At 40.2% G+C, this 16,076-nt stretch overlaps 1 protein-coding gene across 3 annotated transcripts in view; it reads right to left on the bottom strand.

The window, feature by feature from the left end:
- USP9X (ubiquitin specific peptidase 9 X-linked) overlaps positions 1 to 16,076 on the bottom strand; it is a 164,342-nt gene that overhangs the window by 134,618 nt on the left and 13,648 nt on the right. For all 3 annotated transcript variants that reach the window (XM_061627466.1, XM_061627464.1, XM_061627467.1), the window contains one exon: positions 2,867 to 3,120. In XM_061627466.1, coding sequence (XP_061483450.1) covers positions 2,867 to 2,962 — 96 coding nt within the window. In that variant the 5' untranslated portion in view covers positions 2,963 to 3,120. The remainder of the gene's footprint in view (positions 1 to 2,866; positions 3,121 to 16,076) is intronic.

Genomic DNA, 16,076 nt, shown 5'->3' with positions numbered 1-16,076 from the left:
GCCACGCAGCTATCCCCATGACACTGGCATTGCTGCTGCTTACTTAGATGCGATTGTGACAAGGCAGGAGAGCAGCAAGTTTGAGGCCATGCAGGTACACTGGTGGGAATACTGGATAGGCAGCAAAACTCCAACCAGTGCACCTCAGAATCCATCAGAAACCGTCTTGAGTCATCCTATTGGCAAGCACTTTACATTCCATGCATAAGTAAGGGAAAAGCCATTTTCCAACAAGTTCTCTCTATCAGGGATAGCCAACGCGGTGCCCAACATATGTTTTGGGCTTCTACTCCCATCAGCCCCAGCTAGCATGGCCAATGGGAGTTGTAATCTATGTTCTATAGTACTACACTGAGTTTCAGGCTGCTGTTAAAAAAAATAGCCTGCTCCACGAGCTAGAGAGAGCCCCAGCTGACGAAGCGTCAAGGCCCCAGCTGACAAAGCGTCAAGGCCTCAGTTGACAAAGCGTCAAGGCGAGTTAAGCAGCAGAGCGAAAAGAGGGTAAGTAGCTCCCATTTATTCCATTATTTAATTGAAGTAAAACAGCGCAGAGCAATAACTAATAAGGGCAGCCCAAGGTCACCCTGAGCTAGGAGCCAAATCCTGAAAGAACCTATATCTTAGGAGACAGATCCTAGGAGAAGGAAGCATATAGAAAGCTAGTTTTCAACACCGCCCTAGCGGGAAAGCTTCAGGGGACACTGTAAACAAGGCTAAATTCCAGTCAGAGAGAAGGGGGAAAAGGAAACTCCACCGATACATACAGGGAGAGAGTCAGCTCAGTCCTTGCTAAAAAGGGCAGCTTCAGCCTTCCTGAAACACAACCACAAGCTCTGTTTCCCTAGATTAAAGAAAGGTCAGGCTGTTCTAGGTGGGAAAACAACAAACACAAAAGACTTGCCTGGAAGGCGCAGCCCCTTGCTGGGAGACGGGCATGCTACTTCTTCCACTAACTGTCAAAATGATGAAAACAGCAAAGGAATAACAAAAGCAAATTTGGGGGCGCACTGGGGAAACAATGATCAACACAAATGGGTGAGGGTGTTTACTTCCACTGGAGGATTTGAAGTGGAACAAGATCTCGAAGACAGTGATGCATTTATCTTCATGCAGCAAGAGTACAACAGCCCTAATATCTCATTGTGCATCAAGAAAGCATGAGTGAGTGTGTGCAGTATTATCAGAATAGGCCTCAAATAAAGCCAGTTTTGTGCAACACATGTGCAAAAATGAAGTCTTAAGAGCTGCACTGCTTTGGCAGCAAGAGAAGAATATTTTTGCAGCCAAATCTGAGACCCTCCAATCAATTCTTGAATCTTTTCAGAATCATTTTAAGCAAATTAGTAATGTTTTCCTGAACCAGATGGACAGCAAATACCTCCAGTATTTCTATAATATAAGCAGTAGACAATTTAAGCAATAGCTTCTAGTATCTGCAGGTATCTGCAGTTAATATATGTACTGCAAATAGTCACTTGTCTGGTTGCTTGTAAGAAGTTAAGAAGCCTCCTAGAACTTGTGTACCAAAAAGCATGGAAGATTTTGCATATGCTCTCTCTTTTAAGTATACTTATTTGCCAGAAATAGCTGTGTGGGTGGATGAGCAGGCAAGTAACCTTTGTGAATTTACAAGATTGCTGGAAACCTCAGCAGTCCACCTGCTATTAGAGTAGTCTACGTAACTTAGTACTTTCAATAGAAGTCATGGAGATATTGCCTATATAAATAGGGCTTAATAACTACTACATTTCACTTCAACAATTGTTATTCTAGTAAGCCTACTTAAAGAACTACTACAAAAGTGGCTCTCCCCTGCCCCTTCATCTTCAATGTAAGAGAGTTCCTGCTACAGGCAGTAGTAATTACATCGCCCAGGACTTTGTATCTCTTCTAGAAAGTGAGAGATGTTCATGGTATGAGTTTGCAAACAGGTGATCTGGAGTGCATGCTTTTCTTCTATAAGATTGGTATTCTCAATCTGCAATTCCATGAAAACAACAGCAGGAATGAAGCCTCTATCATAAACATTAGCGTGATCTGGTGTAACCTGGCATTTTACTACTTTGCCCAGAAAAACAGAGGGAGGGTTGTTGTGTGTGTGTGTTTAATGCAGCTGTACAGCAGTTCAGAGACTAGCATAACTGTGAGGATGATCCCTCCCTCCTTCACAGCCCTAAGTTTGGAAAGAAAGCTAGTGGGATTGTTTTACACTGCAAAGCGCAGTGGCAAATTGGCATGCTCCAGCCTTCCTCTGTCGAGCCCTGTGCTGGCACTTCTCTTCAGAGTATCTCAGAAGGGAAGCATTGAAATAACAAGTCTCAGCCTTCCTCTCTAACTTGGAGCTGGCGACAAGGACAGGGATCATCCCTGAACTTCTAAGGCTCTCGGAAACCTAGTGAACTGTGTGTAGGGAGGGGATCTCCACTCTCCTCTCCAAGCTGAAGGAGGCAACAACTTGTTTTTGCAGAAAAAGACTGCATCACCTCTCTACCTACCTCCAAACTCGGAGCTATGGCAGGGGGGATTGTCCTGAATGTCATGCTGTGTTTCAGAGACAGTGCACAAGATGAGGACCACACACCACATGGGGGAAGGGCATTGTTTTAGTTTTTTCATTAAGAAGACGAGACAAAATTTGTGGAATCCTGGTTTAGAACAAGTTCTTAAGTTGTGAGACAAACATTCAAAGACAATATCTCACCAAGTAAACAAGGGATGTCCCTACTACCTATACAGGGATTTATGTTAACATGGATGCTCAAACTGAAGTGTACTGTTGTAAGGTTAGGACAAATTAGTGCTATCTACTGCTACATTTGGTCAAAGGTATCTGAATTTTGATTACTAATATAAATATCCACCATACCTGATTCTGTTGGAGAGGTGGCTGGGACTGTCCATCAGGAGCCTGGCCCTGGCTGTCATTCCCTCCTACTGGAGAGCCACGGGTCGTGGCTGTCATACTCGAAACAGGGCAGATTTTTGCAATTTTGTCTGCTTATGTAGTTGTTGAGAGAGAAAAATTTATAGTCCGCTTAATAAAGTTGAAGTACCAGCATATGTCTGTTTTAAAAAGCTCCAACTCAAGAACAAGCCATCTTGCAGAGACCATTGCATAACCTGAAAGAGAGGCATTATAACATGATTTTGGTTTAACCTTAAAAACCTAGATTTGAATGTGCACATGCAAACAGTCCCATTTTAAGAACTTCCCACCTCACGTACAAATCCATCTCAAAATCACAAATGTCCTAAGCAATTTAGCATCCCTTTAGAAGTCAAACAATGAGGGTAACGGAGCTCATGCAATAAAATGCAATTCCTTTGATTGAGTTATTTATCTTCTTACTATACCAAGACTTATCTAACAGTCACCTATTTCTTTTCCCCGAACAGCAAGTCTCCTTCAGATCTGAAGAAAACATTTATGTAATTCCAGCAACAGCAGTCTGTGCAGTAAAAAGGGTGTTCTGCTAAAACTAAGCTGTGGTCAGTGTTGGACCAGTTAAGGTTATGAGTTCATCCTTAATTCATTCTCACCCTCCTCAAAAGAACTCTACCTTAAATGATACAGAAAATAATATACAGAAACACTTGATTGCCAAGGTTTTGGCAAAAGAGCAATAGCAGTTTACACTCAATTATACCAAGCATCCCCTTACATTTATCCTAGGTATTCAAATTATTTCAAATTGAAAGGGTGCAAAGAGTTGTTCTACTCAGTGATTGTGAAACTCCTATCATTTGGAACACGTGCATTTTCTATACCAGGGGTGGCTAACCTGTGGCCCTCCAAATGTTGGGACTACAACTCCCATTATCCCTGACCACTGGCCATGCTGACTGGAACAAGTGAGAGTTGGGTGTCAACAACATCTTGAGGACCACAAGTTCCTCATCTCTGATACAGATGTGCTTCAAGACTGCCTTGTTTTGGCATTCTCATTTTGGCAGATGGCAATTGTAATTTTATATTGTACTCATATTTAATAGGTATTTTCCTTGTACTGTTGTAGCTCTTTTTAAAACGTAATCTGTCTCCATCCCACAGGACAGTGTAAACTACAGTTCTAATTACTGCATTTTTTGAATCCTAATCAGTTGTCCTAGCATTTCAGAGTGCATTCGTTTTTATGGCAATCACTCACCAATCAAATCAGAAGACAGACTAGGATATACACATGTTGGACAAGAAGAAATGTAATTAATTGTGCATCAAGATGAACTAACTAAATTAATGTAAAATGTGACTTAAAGGTACTTATTCACTGGTTGAAACACCAGGTTCACTTGATTACTGGCAACTCCTTTACTCCTAGTGGTCTTTTAATGCCAGGAATGTTTATGCATAATTTGTAGATACACATTCAAATGGAAAACAGTTTTACTTTTAGAGTAGAAGACCTTAATTATAAACAGCCCAGTCCAGTAGTTTCTGTTCGTTACAGTTTAGAACTGAACACACATCTACTCAACTGCCACAGAATGTTAATTGAGGTACCTTATAAGAATATTCCAGTATAAAAATTAATCATGAATTAAGAGTTACCATTGTTATCACTAAAGCGAAACAAAGATCTTCCAGGTATGTCCATATTGGAAAATCAGAAGTGTACCATAAATTTGGATCCTCCTTCCTCACTTCTCATGTGACAATTCCCTGGTTCGTTTCCTAGCTTTCTCTAACCACAGTTTGTTATGATGTTAGAAACGAACAAACTATGATTAGTGCTAACTAGAATGATTTGGAAACCCATTTCCCATGGCTTGCAAGCAAGCACTTACCAGAGATTTCCCGATTTGGATGTTTCAGTAGACTATGGACAAACATAAGGAGGAAGTCCACAGCATGTTCCTGATTCTCCAAACCCATGGCTTTGGAGAATCAAAACATGGTATCACGAGCATAAGTATCCAGTAATTTAATTGTTAAATACAAAATTCCACTAGCTTCAGTGGTTTAAGATGAGGACCAAAGCTATTTGGTTACAAATGGACAAGAGGCACACCTCAAATTCAACAAGGGCATGACTCCACTTATCTAAAAGGAACATTTATACATATTGCCCCAACAGCCAGAAGCAGCACTAAGCCCCATAGACTGCTTCTGTACAGTGATTCTCAGCAAGTTAGTTTCACAACAGCTGCATGACAAGACTTGGAATCTGTAATGCAGTCCAACCATGATAACCAGTGAAACCCCATCCCCAGGTTAATTCCGAAATCGACATCCCACACCATACTGTTGACCACATAGAATGATCAAGAGCAAATGGCTCCTGTTGCCCTTCTAGCCTATGAACTCTTGGGTTAGAAGGAAAAAGCACATATGCATGCAGCTTTTGCAGGAGTTAAAACAGGGATACTGCAAGGTTCTTTCTTTATGGATAAAAGAAGAAATGCAGTAGTCTCCACAGCACTGTCCTCTGTAAATACAAGGTAGTTCTAAGTCCTTCTACTTTTACTTGCCACAGGCAGCCAGGCAAGTAGAACTAATTATAAGCCTGAAGTGAATGAAATCAAGTGTATGGCATATGCTTGAGAACACCAGGGGGAAAAAGGTTAATACTTAACACTAGGATTGTAACATCAAATAATTGACTCAATTAATTAAAATATTCTGTTTTGAAAGAAATTATAGGTCAAGCCCTCAATGCCTCTCCCTATCTTTAAGGCTCTGCACCTCAGCTGGCTCATCTCATATCTCCCCAACACAGGTTCTGCACGATGATGACAAATAGCCCCATCATGCTCTCCTTTGACTCCTCCCCTGAACCAGCTTTAATGTCTTCTCTTCCATCCCCAGCACCAATCAGTGCTGTATACACAAACTTCCTCAGCCTCCTCTTCCCTCCCTAGCAGAACTAGAACACAGCATGTGTGTCACCTCTGACACATCCGTGCCCCTAACAGTCCATGGAGTGGAAGGCACAGTACAGGAGACAGCGACATTTCACATGCTGAACACTGGCTGTGCTGGGAAGGGAGGAGAATGTTTTCATGCTCAACACTAACAAGAAAGGGGGAAGTGGATTCTGTGCACAGCGGTGGCTGGTGTTGGGAATGACTGAGGAGAAAATGAGACAATGTCTGCAGCTCTGCCCCCTTAATCCCATCATCCCTCTCTCTCCCCCATCATCCCTGCTTAAAACTTATCTCATGCGGCAATATATACAGGCTGCATTTACCAGTTGCCATGGTGGTGATGGTGTTACACAGCTTGTGTTTCTCAGAAGCAGTGACTGGCCACTGTTAAAACAGTATATTATACCTCTATACTACATGCTGTTACGTCTGCTGCAATAAGGCAGTCATTAGCTATAATAATTTGAATAGTTTATATGACATAAAGGCAATATATCTCTGAATACCAAATACTGAGAGAATCTCATGTCCAATAATGTCATATTGGTCATTTAAGTAAATTTGAATATGAAAGACTAACAAGACTTCTGTAATTCAGTGACAGCCCTATTCAGTATCTCTTTGTTCATCTCTTCAGTAGGGAATCTAAGTGGCTTTCAAACATACCAGACAGTAGGGCCCCGCTTACCGGCACTTCGCATTCCGGCGTTCCGCTAATGTGGCGGCAGGAAATTCCCATTTTTAAAGCCGATTTTGCGATTTTGTGGCATCTTTGCGCGACGGCCCCATTATAGTCTATGGGTTCCGCTTTACGGTGATTTCCGCTTTATGGCGGGGGCCTGGTCCCTAACCCGCCGTATAAGCAGGGCCCTACTGTACACAACCATCTAGTGCATAACTCTTCTCTTCAGCAGAAATGCTTATTGGTGAACTGGTAAAATGACACTTTAATTCAGATCATCATTTTTAAAGAACCCTAAGAACTGCCACTTTTGGTTACATACCAAATAAATACAAGATGGCATGACAGAATTGTAATCAACAGCCATTGCCAGATGACAAGTGGCACTGAGTAAACTTTTATTCAAATTCCTGCACTTCAACTTCATAAAGTTTATACTATAGAGTCACTTGAATGACAAATTTTGCCCAAATTGTAAGAGTGTCATATATACACCATCTGGTTTGTTGACTGTATGTATTGTATGATATGGTATGAGGGTGGGATTGCTTTGCTGTATTGTATTACCTTTTGTAGATGCAACCCACCTTGGAACCTTATGATAAAGGACAGGTAACAATAATAATTTATTATTCTTAATATTGGGATTATCCTAAAATCAGGCCCAGCTCAGCACCTGGTATTCTTGGGCAGCTGCCAGGCCTTATAGTTGCCTGGTCTCTACCATGCAGCTACATTTTAATTTCTCACAATTTCCTTACATATAGCACCCCTCCAGAGTATTCTGTGAAATGTTTAACATGGCAGCTCTTAGCTACCCACTGCTGCAGCCAAGCGAACCCACAGCAAGGGAAGGGAACCAATGTATAAGGGGCCAACACTTTGCTACGGGCACACTGAAATTTGGAGCCAGCCTAGCCTAAAGCTGCATTGGGAGACAATTAAAGCAACTTATTCCATAAGGAGTAATCCAAGCAGTCTGTAGTTCTAAACATAATCATTCAGTTACGATCACCATCAGAATGAATTTCAAGAATGGGAAAATTCACCACTTCACTTTCCTTCAACCACCATAACTATAAATGAATTAAATGACTTGAAATGTTTCATGGCATAACTAATCTTCATTATTAACATTTTGCAGCTTGTCTTCTCACCTGCTATAAGCTGCAACTGTTCTCAGGTAAGCAGCACAGTGGTAAAGTGCACCACTGTCTGTTCTTTCCTGCTCCTGCCACCTCCTCCATTTTTTCCAGTACATATCCAACGAGCTCCTAACCACAGTGAGATGGGATTTAATTTTTTCCACTGCTATATTTTTTCATGGAAAATTTCTATTTCTAAAGATGCAGCTTCATAAAATTTATTATTAACATAATGAAAGGATACCATATTGATTAAATTGGCCAGTATGACTATACAAGAAAATCTGTATTTCTAATGACTAAAATTAACAGTTTAAGTTAATTTAAACAGTTTAAATTAACTGTTTAATTGTTGTTTTAACAATTTCAGTGCATTTGTTTCCCCTTAAAAATTACAAGTATTTTAATAAAAGTAACTTCTAAGTAAAGCTTTTAATTCATTTCAATATAACATTTAAGCTGCAGATACAACATTAAGCCATAAACAATCATTAAGCAAATCAGTCTGTGTATGAACTGCATGCATACAAAACATGGAGCAGCTGGCTTAGCATTACATCTGAACCAACACTTGTGGTTTGTTTCGCTCAAACCACAATAGGGAAGCAACTAACCTTGGTTTCGTATCTTAGTATGTCTTGAGCAAAACAAACCATGAGCGCTGCTTTACATATAATGCTAAGTCAGTTGGTCCATGGCTTGTTTTCCTTTTGGAGAAACAGAGAAGCAAAGAAGGAGTGCACAAGCTGTATGCATGATACACAGCTCATGTACAGACTAATTTGCTTAACTATGGTTTACGGCTTAGCATTGTGCCTGAATACAGCTATTAAATAAGTTTACGATTTTTCCTCTAAGAATTCCAGAAATTGTTCACAAAGATTTTCCCATTCAAAGTTATCCAGAATAACCTCACTGGTCAGTGAATAATAAAGTAGATTTAAAACACCGCAAAACTAAAAACAGAATACACCACAAAAATGCAGTTACCAATATAAATATTGCAGAACATACCCTAGGCCAGCCTTTCCCAACTAGTGGGCCACCAGATGTTGTTGGACCACAACTTCCACCAGCCTCAGCCTGCATTGCCAATGGTCAGGAAAGATGGGAATTGTGGTCCAACAACATCTGGTGGCCCACTACTTGGGAAACGCTGCCCTAGGCCTTGTCACAATTGCATGCAGCAGTCCTAAGACGCCAATTATATGCCATGATCCCTAGTTTCTGACACCATTTTCCTTTTACTCTTCAGCAGGGAGAAGTCTCAAGAGCTGCAAGATAAAGCTGGATGAAAATCCTTTGCCAGCTTCACTCTAAAGACACCCATATAAGATTTAGCCCACATCTCCCTTCTTTCCACCTGAATCATAATCTAGCCAATTTGATTTAGCAATCTGAAACATAGAAGACTGCTCCTTGCTGAGACACCCAAGCCCAAGGATTAAATTTAGAGAGATTTTATTAAATTCAAAAGGGAATAAAAGTGTAGTAGAAAGATCAATAAGATCCAATGAACTAAAAGCATAAAACAGATTTCTACCTAACTTACACTGCATTACTATAAAGCTAGGTAAGTTATATGTGTGACAACATAGGTCTCCACGTGAATGTATAGGTAGAGGCAGTTGGAGACAAAGACAAAATGGAAACACATAATTTTTACGCTACATTGACAGCAGAATCTTGATTTATAGATGGGGAGAAACCATCCAACTGGATATGATCCTGGTGCCCAACATAATATATGAGATATAACACAGCACATTGTTCAGGCCATGGAAGTGAAAGGACAAAACTGGATGATCTTTTGTTCTCCCCTTCCTGCCAGATAGTTGGTTTAACATCTGTGCCTCTCACTTGTGAATTCAAGTGAAGGATGGGTGGTCTCTTCTCGGAGAAATTGACTTTTTGGTCTAGAGCAGTTTTAAAGGACAGGCAGGGTCTGTGCAGACCTTTGTGTCAGGGCAGTCCAAATTAAAATGGCTTGGGGAACTTCTAAAAAAATCTTATAATCTTGCAAATTTGGTGGGCTTTAACAAGAGTGAATTCCAATGCCCCCCCCCATATCCATGGCAATAACTTCCCTTTTTCTATAAAGGAAAGGAAGTGAGCACCATGGTGAGAAGAAGAGGCAACAATAACTTCCCCTACTGCTAACACCGACCTGGGTTACATGATTTTGAGTATATGCCTCTGACCAGAAGTCACTTAAAACATACACATCTTATAAGAGACAACTGTTTACAGGTTTCAACTCAATTATCTTGAAAATAGACTTTAAGAGAGCAATTCCTGTATCAGTCTTGGTGAATGGATAAACCAAAGGAAAGTGAGGTACTTTATGCAAGATTTTTATTTACACAGAGTTTTCATGGACAGAATAACAAGGCAATTATTGATAAAGCTAGTAGTAGTGGTGGTGGTGCACCAAGCTATTGTCAGTCACACAGCTGATTCCAAAACAATATGTTATGGAGGATTACAAAGTTTTAGTTACCAGAAATATTTGAGAAACATCTACAGCTAACATTTAATAGTCAGCACATATTTGCCAACTACTGAATATGCCACCAGAAAATTATCAGACTCTAAAGTGTTACACATTTGTTTTATAATCTTTATATGCAACATAACCTAATCAGCACTATGGTTGCATGTGGATATCATGCTAGTCTAATGTTTTTGTGCAGGCCCTGGGGGGTGAATGCAGCCCTCCAGCCTCTATCTAGCCTTCAGGTCTCTCCCCAGGCCATGCCCCTCAGCAGCCCTGCTTCACATCCTCTTTGAGTGCTTGTACCTGTCTGGAATGTGTCTTTGAACGGTAAGAATCCCTCATGCTTGCCTCGATAGAGAGTTGTATAGACAAATTTCTGGCTTTTAAGTGGTGGAATATAGGCTTTTAAAAAAATATGTATTTTTAATTGTTTTTTGTAACTCATTCGAAATGTGGTGTTGGAGGAGAGTGTTGTGCATACCATGGACTGCAAAAAAAGACAAATAATTGGGTGTTAGAACAAATTAAACCAGAACTATCGCTAGAAGCTAAAATGATGAACCTGAGGTTATCATACTTTGGACACATCACGAGAAGACCTGATTCACTAGAGAAGACAATAATGCTGGGAAAAACAGAAGGGAGAAGAAAAAGAAGAAGACCAAACAAAAGATGGGTTGATTCCATAAAGGAAGCCACAGACCTGAACTTACAAGATCTGAACAGGGTGGGGTCACTATAAGTCATGGTCGACTTGAAGGCACATAGCAGCAAATTGTTTTTAAAACATATTTTATTTTATTTTAAATTGTAATGTTTTAATATTTTGATATTTGCTACCCTGGGCTCCTTTGGGAGGAAGGGCGAAATACAAATTTAATAGAATACTGTACAAATGTGAAAGTCACATCTATTGCTCTGCCAACTTTTTTGCATCTGGCCTGGGCCACATTTTTTCTCTGGCCACATCCAGTTTTGTCTCCGGCCCTATTTGCCACTAGCATGCTGACCCTGGAAGGTTACCTGTGAGAAAATGTCTCCCTTGGACTAAAAGAGTTTCCCTACCATGGGTTTAGTTGTATGAACCAAATTAGCCTCCTCCAAGCTCATGCCCTTCCCCAACAGTCCAGACTTGCTGTCTGGATGCTTCCACTTCTGCTTAACAGATTGCCATGTCATCTGGACCTAGAACTATCATTGCCATTAATTACTGCTAGTTTAAAACAAAAAGCAGAAAGTGGCGAGCATCCAAAAAGTCAGGAATAAAAAAGAAGGACCATTGTTGTCTATTATTTCAAGCAATCTTGATAGAAAAGAATATCCCCTGACGAAGGCCAGACAATTTAGTGGCCAAAACGCATTGGGCTTTGTTTGAAAACAAACACCATATTTTCCAGCATCTTCGGATCCCCCCCCCCTTTATCCCTAGTTTAAAACAAGCCAGCTTCAGAAACCACAGTTTAAAGTTGATTTGTTTGAAACTAAGCATAGTTAATGTTAATCACAGTTTGGCAGTCTGGATGATACAATGAAGTGAAAGTGAAAGCTCCCAAACCTCTCCTCCAGCTACACAGGATGGGGGAGCATATGAACCTGAAAGGAGGCTGGGCTCACTCACATCTCACTAAAGCATCATGTTGTTGTACTCCAACTCCCTTTAACCCTAGCCAGCTTAGTCAATGGTAAGGGATGATGGGAACCAGGACTGTGGAGTCAGAGTCGTGGAGTCGGAAGCAATTTTGGGTGGAGTCAGAGTCGGTAAAAATGTACCGACTCCGACTTCAAAATACATTTTGATTGACAAATTTTTAAAAATATATATTCAAAATGTCAAAGAAGCTTCCCATGAAGTCAGCTGTAGTTGAGCATTTCACCATAACTTAAGATGGAAAACATTTTGTGTGTCAGTGTATGACACAGGACCAGATGAAGACAAGCACTGTGATGCCAAGATCAGCGCACATTCAGGCAGCGATAAAAATGCTCCTATGAGAGCTTCCAATTTAAAAAGACATTTACAGCCCTTTCCAGGGCTGTGGAGTTGGAAGCAATTTTGGGTGGAGTCGGAGTCGGGCAGTAGAAAAATAGAGGAGTCGGAGTCGAAGGTTTGGTGTACCGACTCCACAGCCCTGATGGGAACTGTGAATCCAGCATCACCTGAAAGGCTACAGGTTTCTTATTCATTGTTTTTATTTACATATCTGTAATATTTCTCAATGCAATGATAAAACTAAAAAAAATCTAGGAAAAATATTAGCAATATGCTTTACAAAGTAAAAATCTGACATGTGATGCTTTCACCACAAATTTTAGTAATCAGAATAGACATATACTATCATGATCCCTCGTCATTTCTGTGCTTTTCCAGCAACTGTTCTCTTACTACTCAGAGATGCAAGCACCTTAAGATTCAGAGAACATCTACCTAGCTTCCCCAGTGGCATTCTCTGATTAAGTGAAATCAATCCAAAGGCTAAATTAATTATAAAATGGACTGGGATTTAAAATAAGATGAGACTATGAAGAAAAAAATCCAGTGTTACTGTGGGCATTACTTTTACTACTACAAACTATTATGTCCACATAAATATTCTGTTCCATAATCCTTATTCTAATTATTCACACAACAGAAAAGCCTTCGAGATCACTGTTGCTTATTTTAGCTTCATTACAACTTTTTGTAACATTACCAAGCTGCACTGTAGTCCCTTTATATAACTGTAGATGCTAAACTACATTATATCCCTGTATAATTTTCATCATCTACTATAAAATTGTACAGCATCTCAGCAATTTTAAATAAGCACACGTCACCTACTTTACTGTTTATTTTCTTATTTTAAAAAGTTATTGACTTGGATCCAAGTCATTGCATTTCTCTCACACACAAATTAATTCTACAACTATTGTCTTGAGTGTATATCGGTATAACCTCTTAAGTTCTGATCTAAAATAAGTTCAATACACACAGTGTTTTCCCATCCAGAATGTTCTGAACATTGTTTCAGACCATATTTTCTGCAAGGAACACTACATTTGCTCTCAAACCAAGCAAGTGAAATCTAACCACGTACATTTGATTGACTTTACAGACTTCACTGCAAAGTCTGATTTGTTGCTGCCCTTTATATTCCTTTTCTCCGCTTTGTCAAAACACCTTTTCCTAATAAACTTGCTTTATATACCTGGGCTGTTGACTTTATTGGCATAAAAAAACAAGTCTCTAATTTCTCGCTAGAGCTTCTCTATGTGCTAGATTCAACAGTTAAGCTAACTCTTGTATTCTAAAGATAGTTCACAAGGTTCTGTAAGATTTTGTATCCTCTGGGCTTTGGAGAAATAAATCTAAAACTCCTTACTGTTTACTATTACAAGAGCTGGCCTTAAGGGAGGGGCCCTTGTCAGTAAGGCTTAGAATGACCCTGTCCAATAGTCAGATAGCATAAGGTTTTTCTTTTCTTTCAGGTAGGAATCAGCTATGGCGGCAGCCTATCTTCTCTTTTTTTTTCTTTTTGGCATTAAAAAGGGCAATTCACCAGTAGGGAAAACCTTCTGCACCAGCCTTATAATGAGGCAGACCACTGGTCCACCTATTCCAGTGCTGTCTACTCTGACTAGCAGCAATCCTCCATGGTTTCAGGCGGAGACTCCCATCACTTACTAATAGCAGTGGTCAATCTTTTCATCACCAGGACCCACCTTTAACCCAGACATGCATTTTGGGATCCATTTGTTTCATTTTTTTTACCATGTATTTATATGGTGGCAGTTCTGTGTGGATTAGGCTGCAATGCAGTAGTCGGTCTCAACCTAGCAGTTAAAGATCAATGTGCTGACCCTTTTATCTAGAGAAGCCAGGGATTGAACCTCAGCTCTTCTGTATATAAAGGACATGATCTACCACTGAACTCTGGCCCCTTCACATAGGCTTAACTGCATAACTATTCAAATAGTCATGTTGCCTCTCATTTTTAAAATTATCTGAGGAAGATCTTCAAGCTCAAAATGAATCAGAGCCTTTTGGATTTTCCTATCAATATTGGTTTGCATTATTTTGGAGTCTCCCACTCTTTTTCTATTGTGCTTTCAGCTCTTCACCATCCCAAAGTCTGCTACTCCAAAGTACCTCCTCCACCATGTTAAAACTCACTGGCACTTCTATTTCAAGCCATGTTCCACAAAGCAATTAACCACTTCAATTTCCAATTGATAGCATGCATTATATAAATAAGTGTAAGATATTTCTAAAACCTTTTATACCAATTATCAGAAAAACAAAAGAACTGTTCCGATTAGATCAATTGCAATTGGCTGGCTAGCTGCTGTTGAACAATAATCACAACTTTTTAAGAAGCTTACAGCAGGCAAAACCACCTTCCCCCCAATCTAATGAAGTATTTCAAGTACCTGATTATTCCCTCAACCAGCTCAGGTACAATCTACTTTCAATTTATGTTAATAGGAATCGACAAACAATGCAGGTCTGCAACACTGATTGAAAACAGTTTGCACTAAATCTAGCTTTTAAATATATACTCAATTATGTAAAAACTTCAGTAAGTCTACATTGCAAGTAGGATATCCTAAATATCATTGTTCTGTAAGAAAATAAGTACATCTGTGTGGAAGATTACTTTGGTGTTTATGGGGAAATTTCCACTTAAACGTTTCAGTCCTTATTGGACAAAAAGACCTACTACCTGTCTCGTCATAATGGCACTCTAGAAAAATAGACTGTCACCAAGAAGTACTCTTTGCTATTTTCTTCCACACTCTTCACTCATTCTTTCATTCGGATTTATCCTAGATATTTCTTTCCATAAATATTTCTTTCCACTGTATTCTTAGCATTCAATAAGTTTGCCAATTTATTACTATCCCATGCTACAGCAAACTCATTCTCCAGGTTAAGATCTTTCTGTAGCCAAAACAGCACTGTCCATGCATAAGAAGGGTGTATCAATAGGCTCAGAGGAACCCTAGGGCTTGAATAAAATAAAATAAACCTTTAGGTGGAGAAAAGCCAAGAACAACTTTATAAGAGCATACTCAGCAGACACTGAATGCTGATTGTTGGTTGGAGAAACAGTGGAAAACTGGGGTGCGAGGGGCAGAATTGAGTATCCTGGAAATGGGCATGGCAGGCCAACTACAACCCTAAATGGGCGCACTCCACACTGTAATATTTTATTGCAGATGATACCTGTTATGTTCTGCAGGCAAATTTTATTTTCTTGCTGCTTAAATTGTGATCTATTTACCTTTTGGGGTCCGAAGCCTGCAATGGCCAACTCTCTAGGGGCTACATACCATAAGAGCAGCATGGGGTCAATCATCATGGGAATTGCAAGGGTGGGAAGATTGAACCAGCTTACTGAACGTTTCCCAGCAGAGAAAAGAGGGATGGGAGAGAAAGAGTGTGAAGTACCTCTGATCCTACCCACTGCCATTTCTGGCCCCCACACATTGCTGACAGATTTTTCCAAGAGAATCCAGCTCTTGATGGGAAAAAAGTTTTCTACTCCTACTCTCATTGCTGTAGTCTTTCCAAGGCTTTAGGGCTGGATGCTGACATGTCAGAAACACAACATATATGCATAGTCCAAACTCTGTCTGGGGAACATCATGGTTTAACAGAGCAAGAGGGCCATATCGACATCCGCACCCCACCTACTCACTCCAGCCATTGTAGAATATGGGAATGGGAGACAGTCAAATCTCTGTTCCAGCCTGGAGCCCAAGTAGGGCCTAATACCATCATGCGACGTCAGTCTGGCTGTGTCAGCCCACCCCTGAAGCAACACCCCATGTTTTGCCCTAGCTGGCATGAGCAACAGTGCTCCAGATGCGCTGGTGGCCCTGCCACTCTGTTAAACCCTGATGTTCA

This window comes from Rhineura floridana, chromosome 5, assembly GCF_030035675.1.
Source record: "Rhineura floridana isolate rRhiFlo1 chromosome 5, rRhiFlo1.hap2, whole genome shotgun sequence".
In the NCBI taxonomy this organism is placed as follows: domain Eukaryota; kingdom Metazoa; phylum Chordata; class Lepidosauria; order Squamata; family Rhineuridae; genus Rhineura; species Rhineura floridana.
This window is presented reverse-complemented; position numbering and strand designations above follow the sequence as displayed.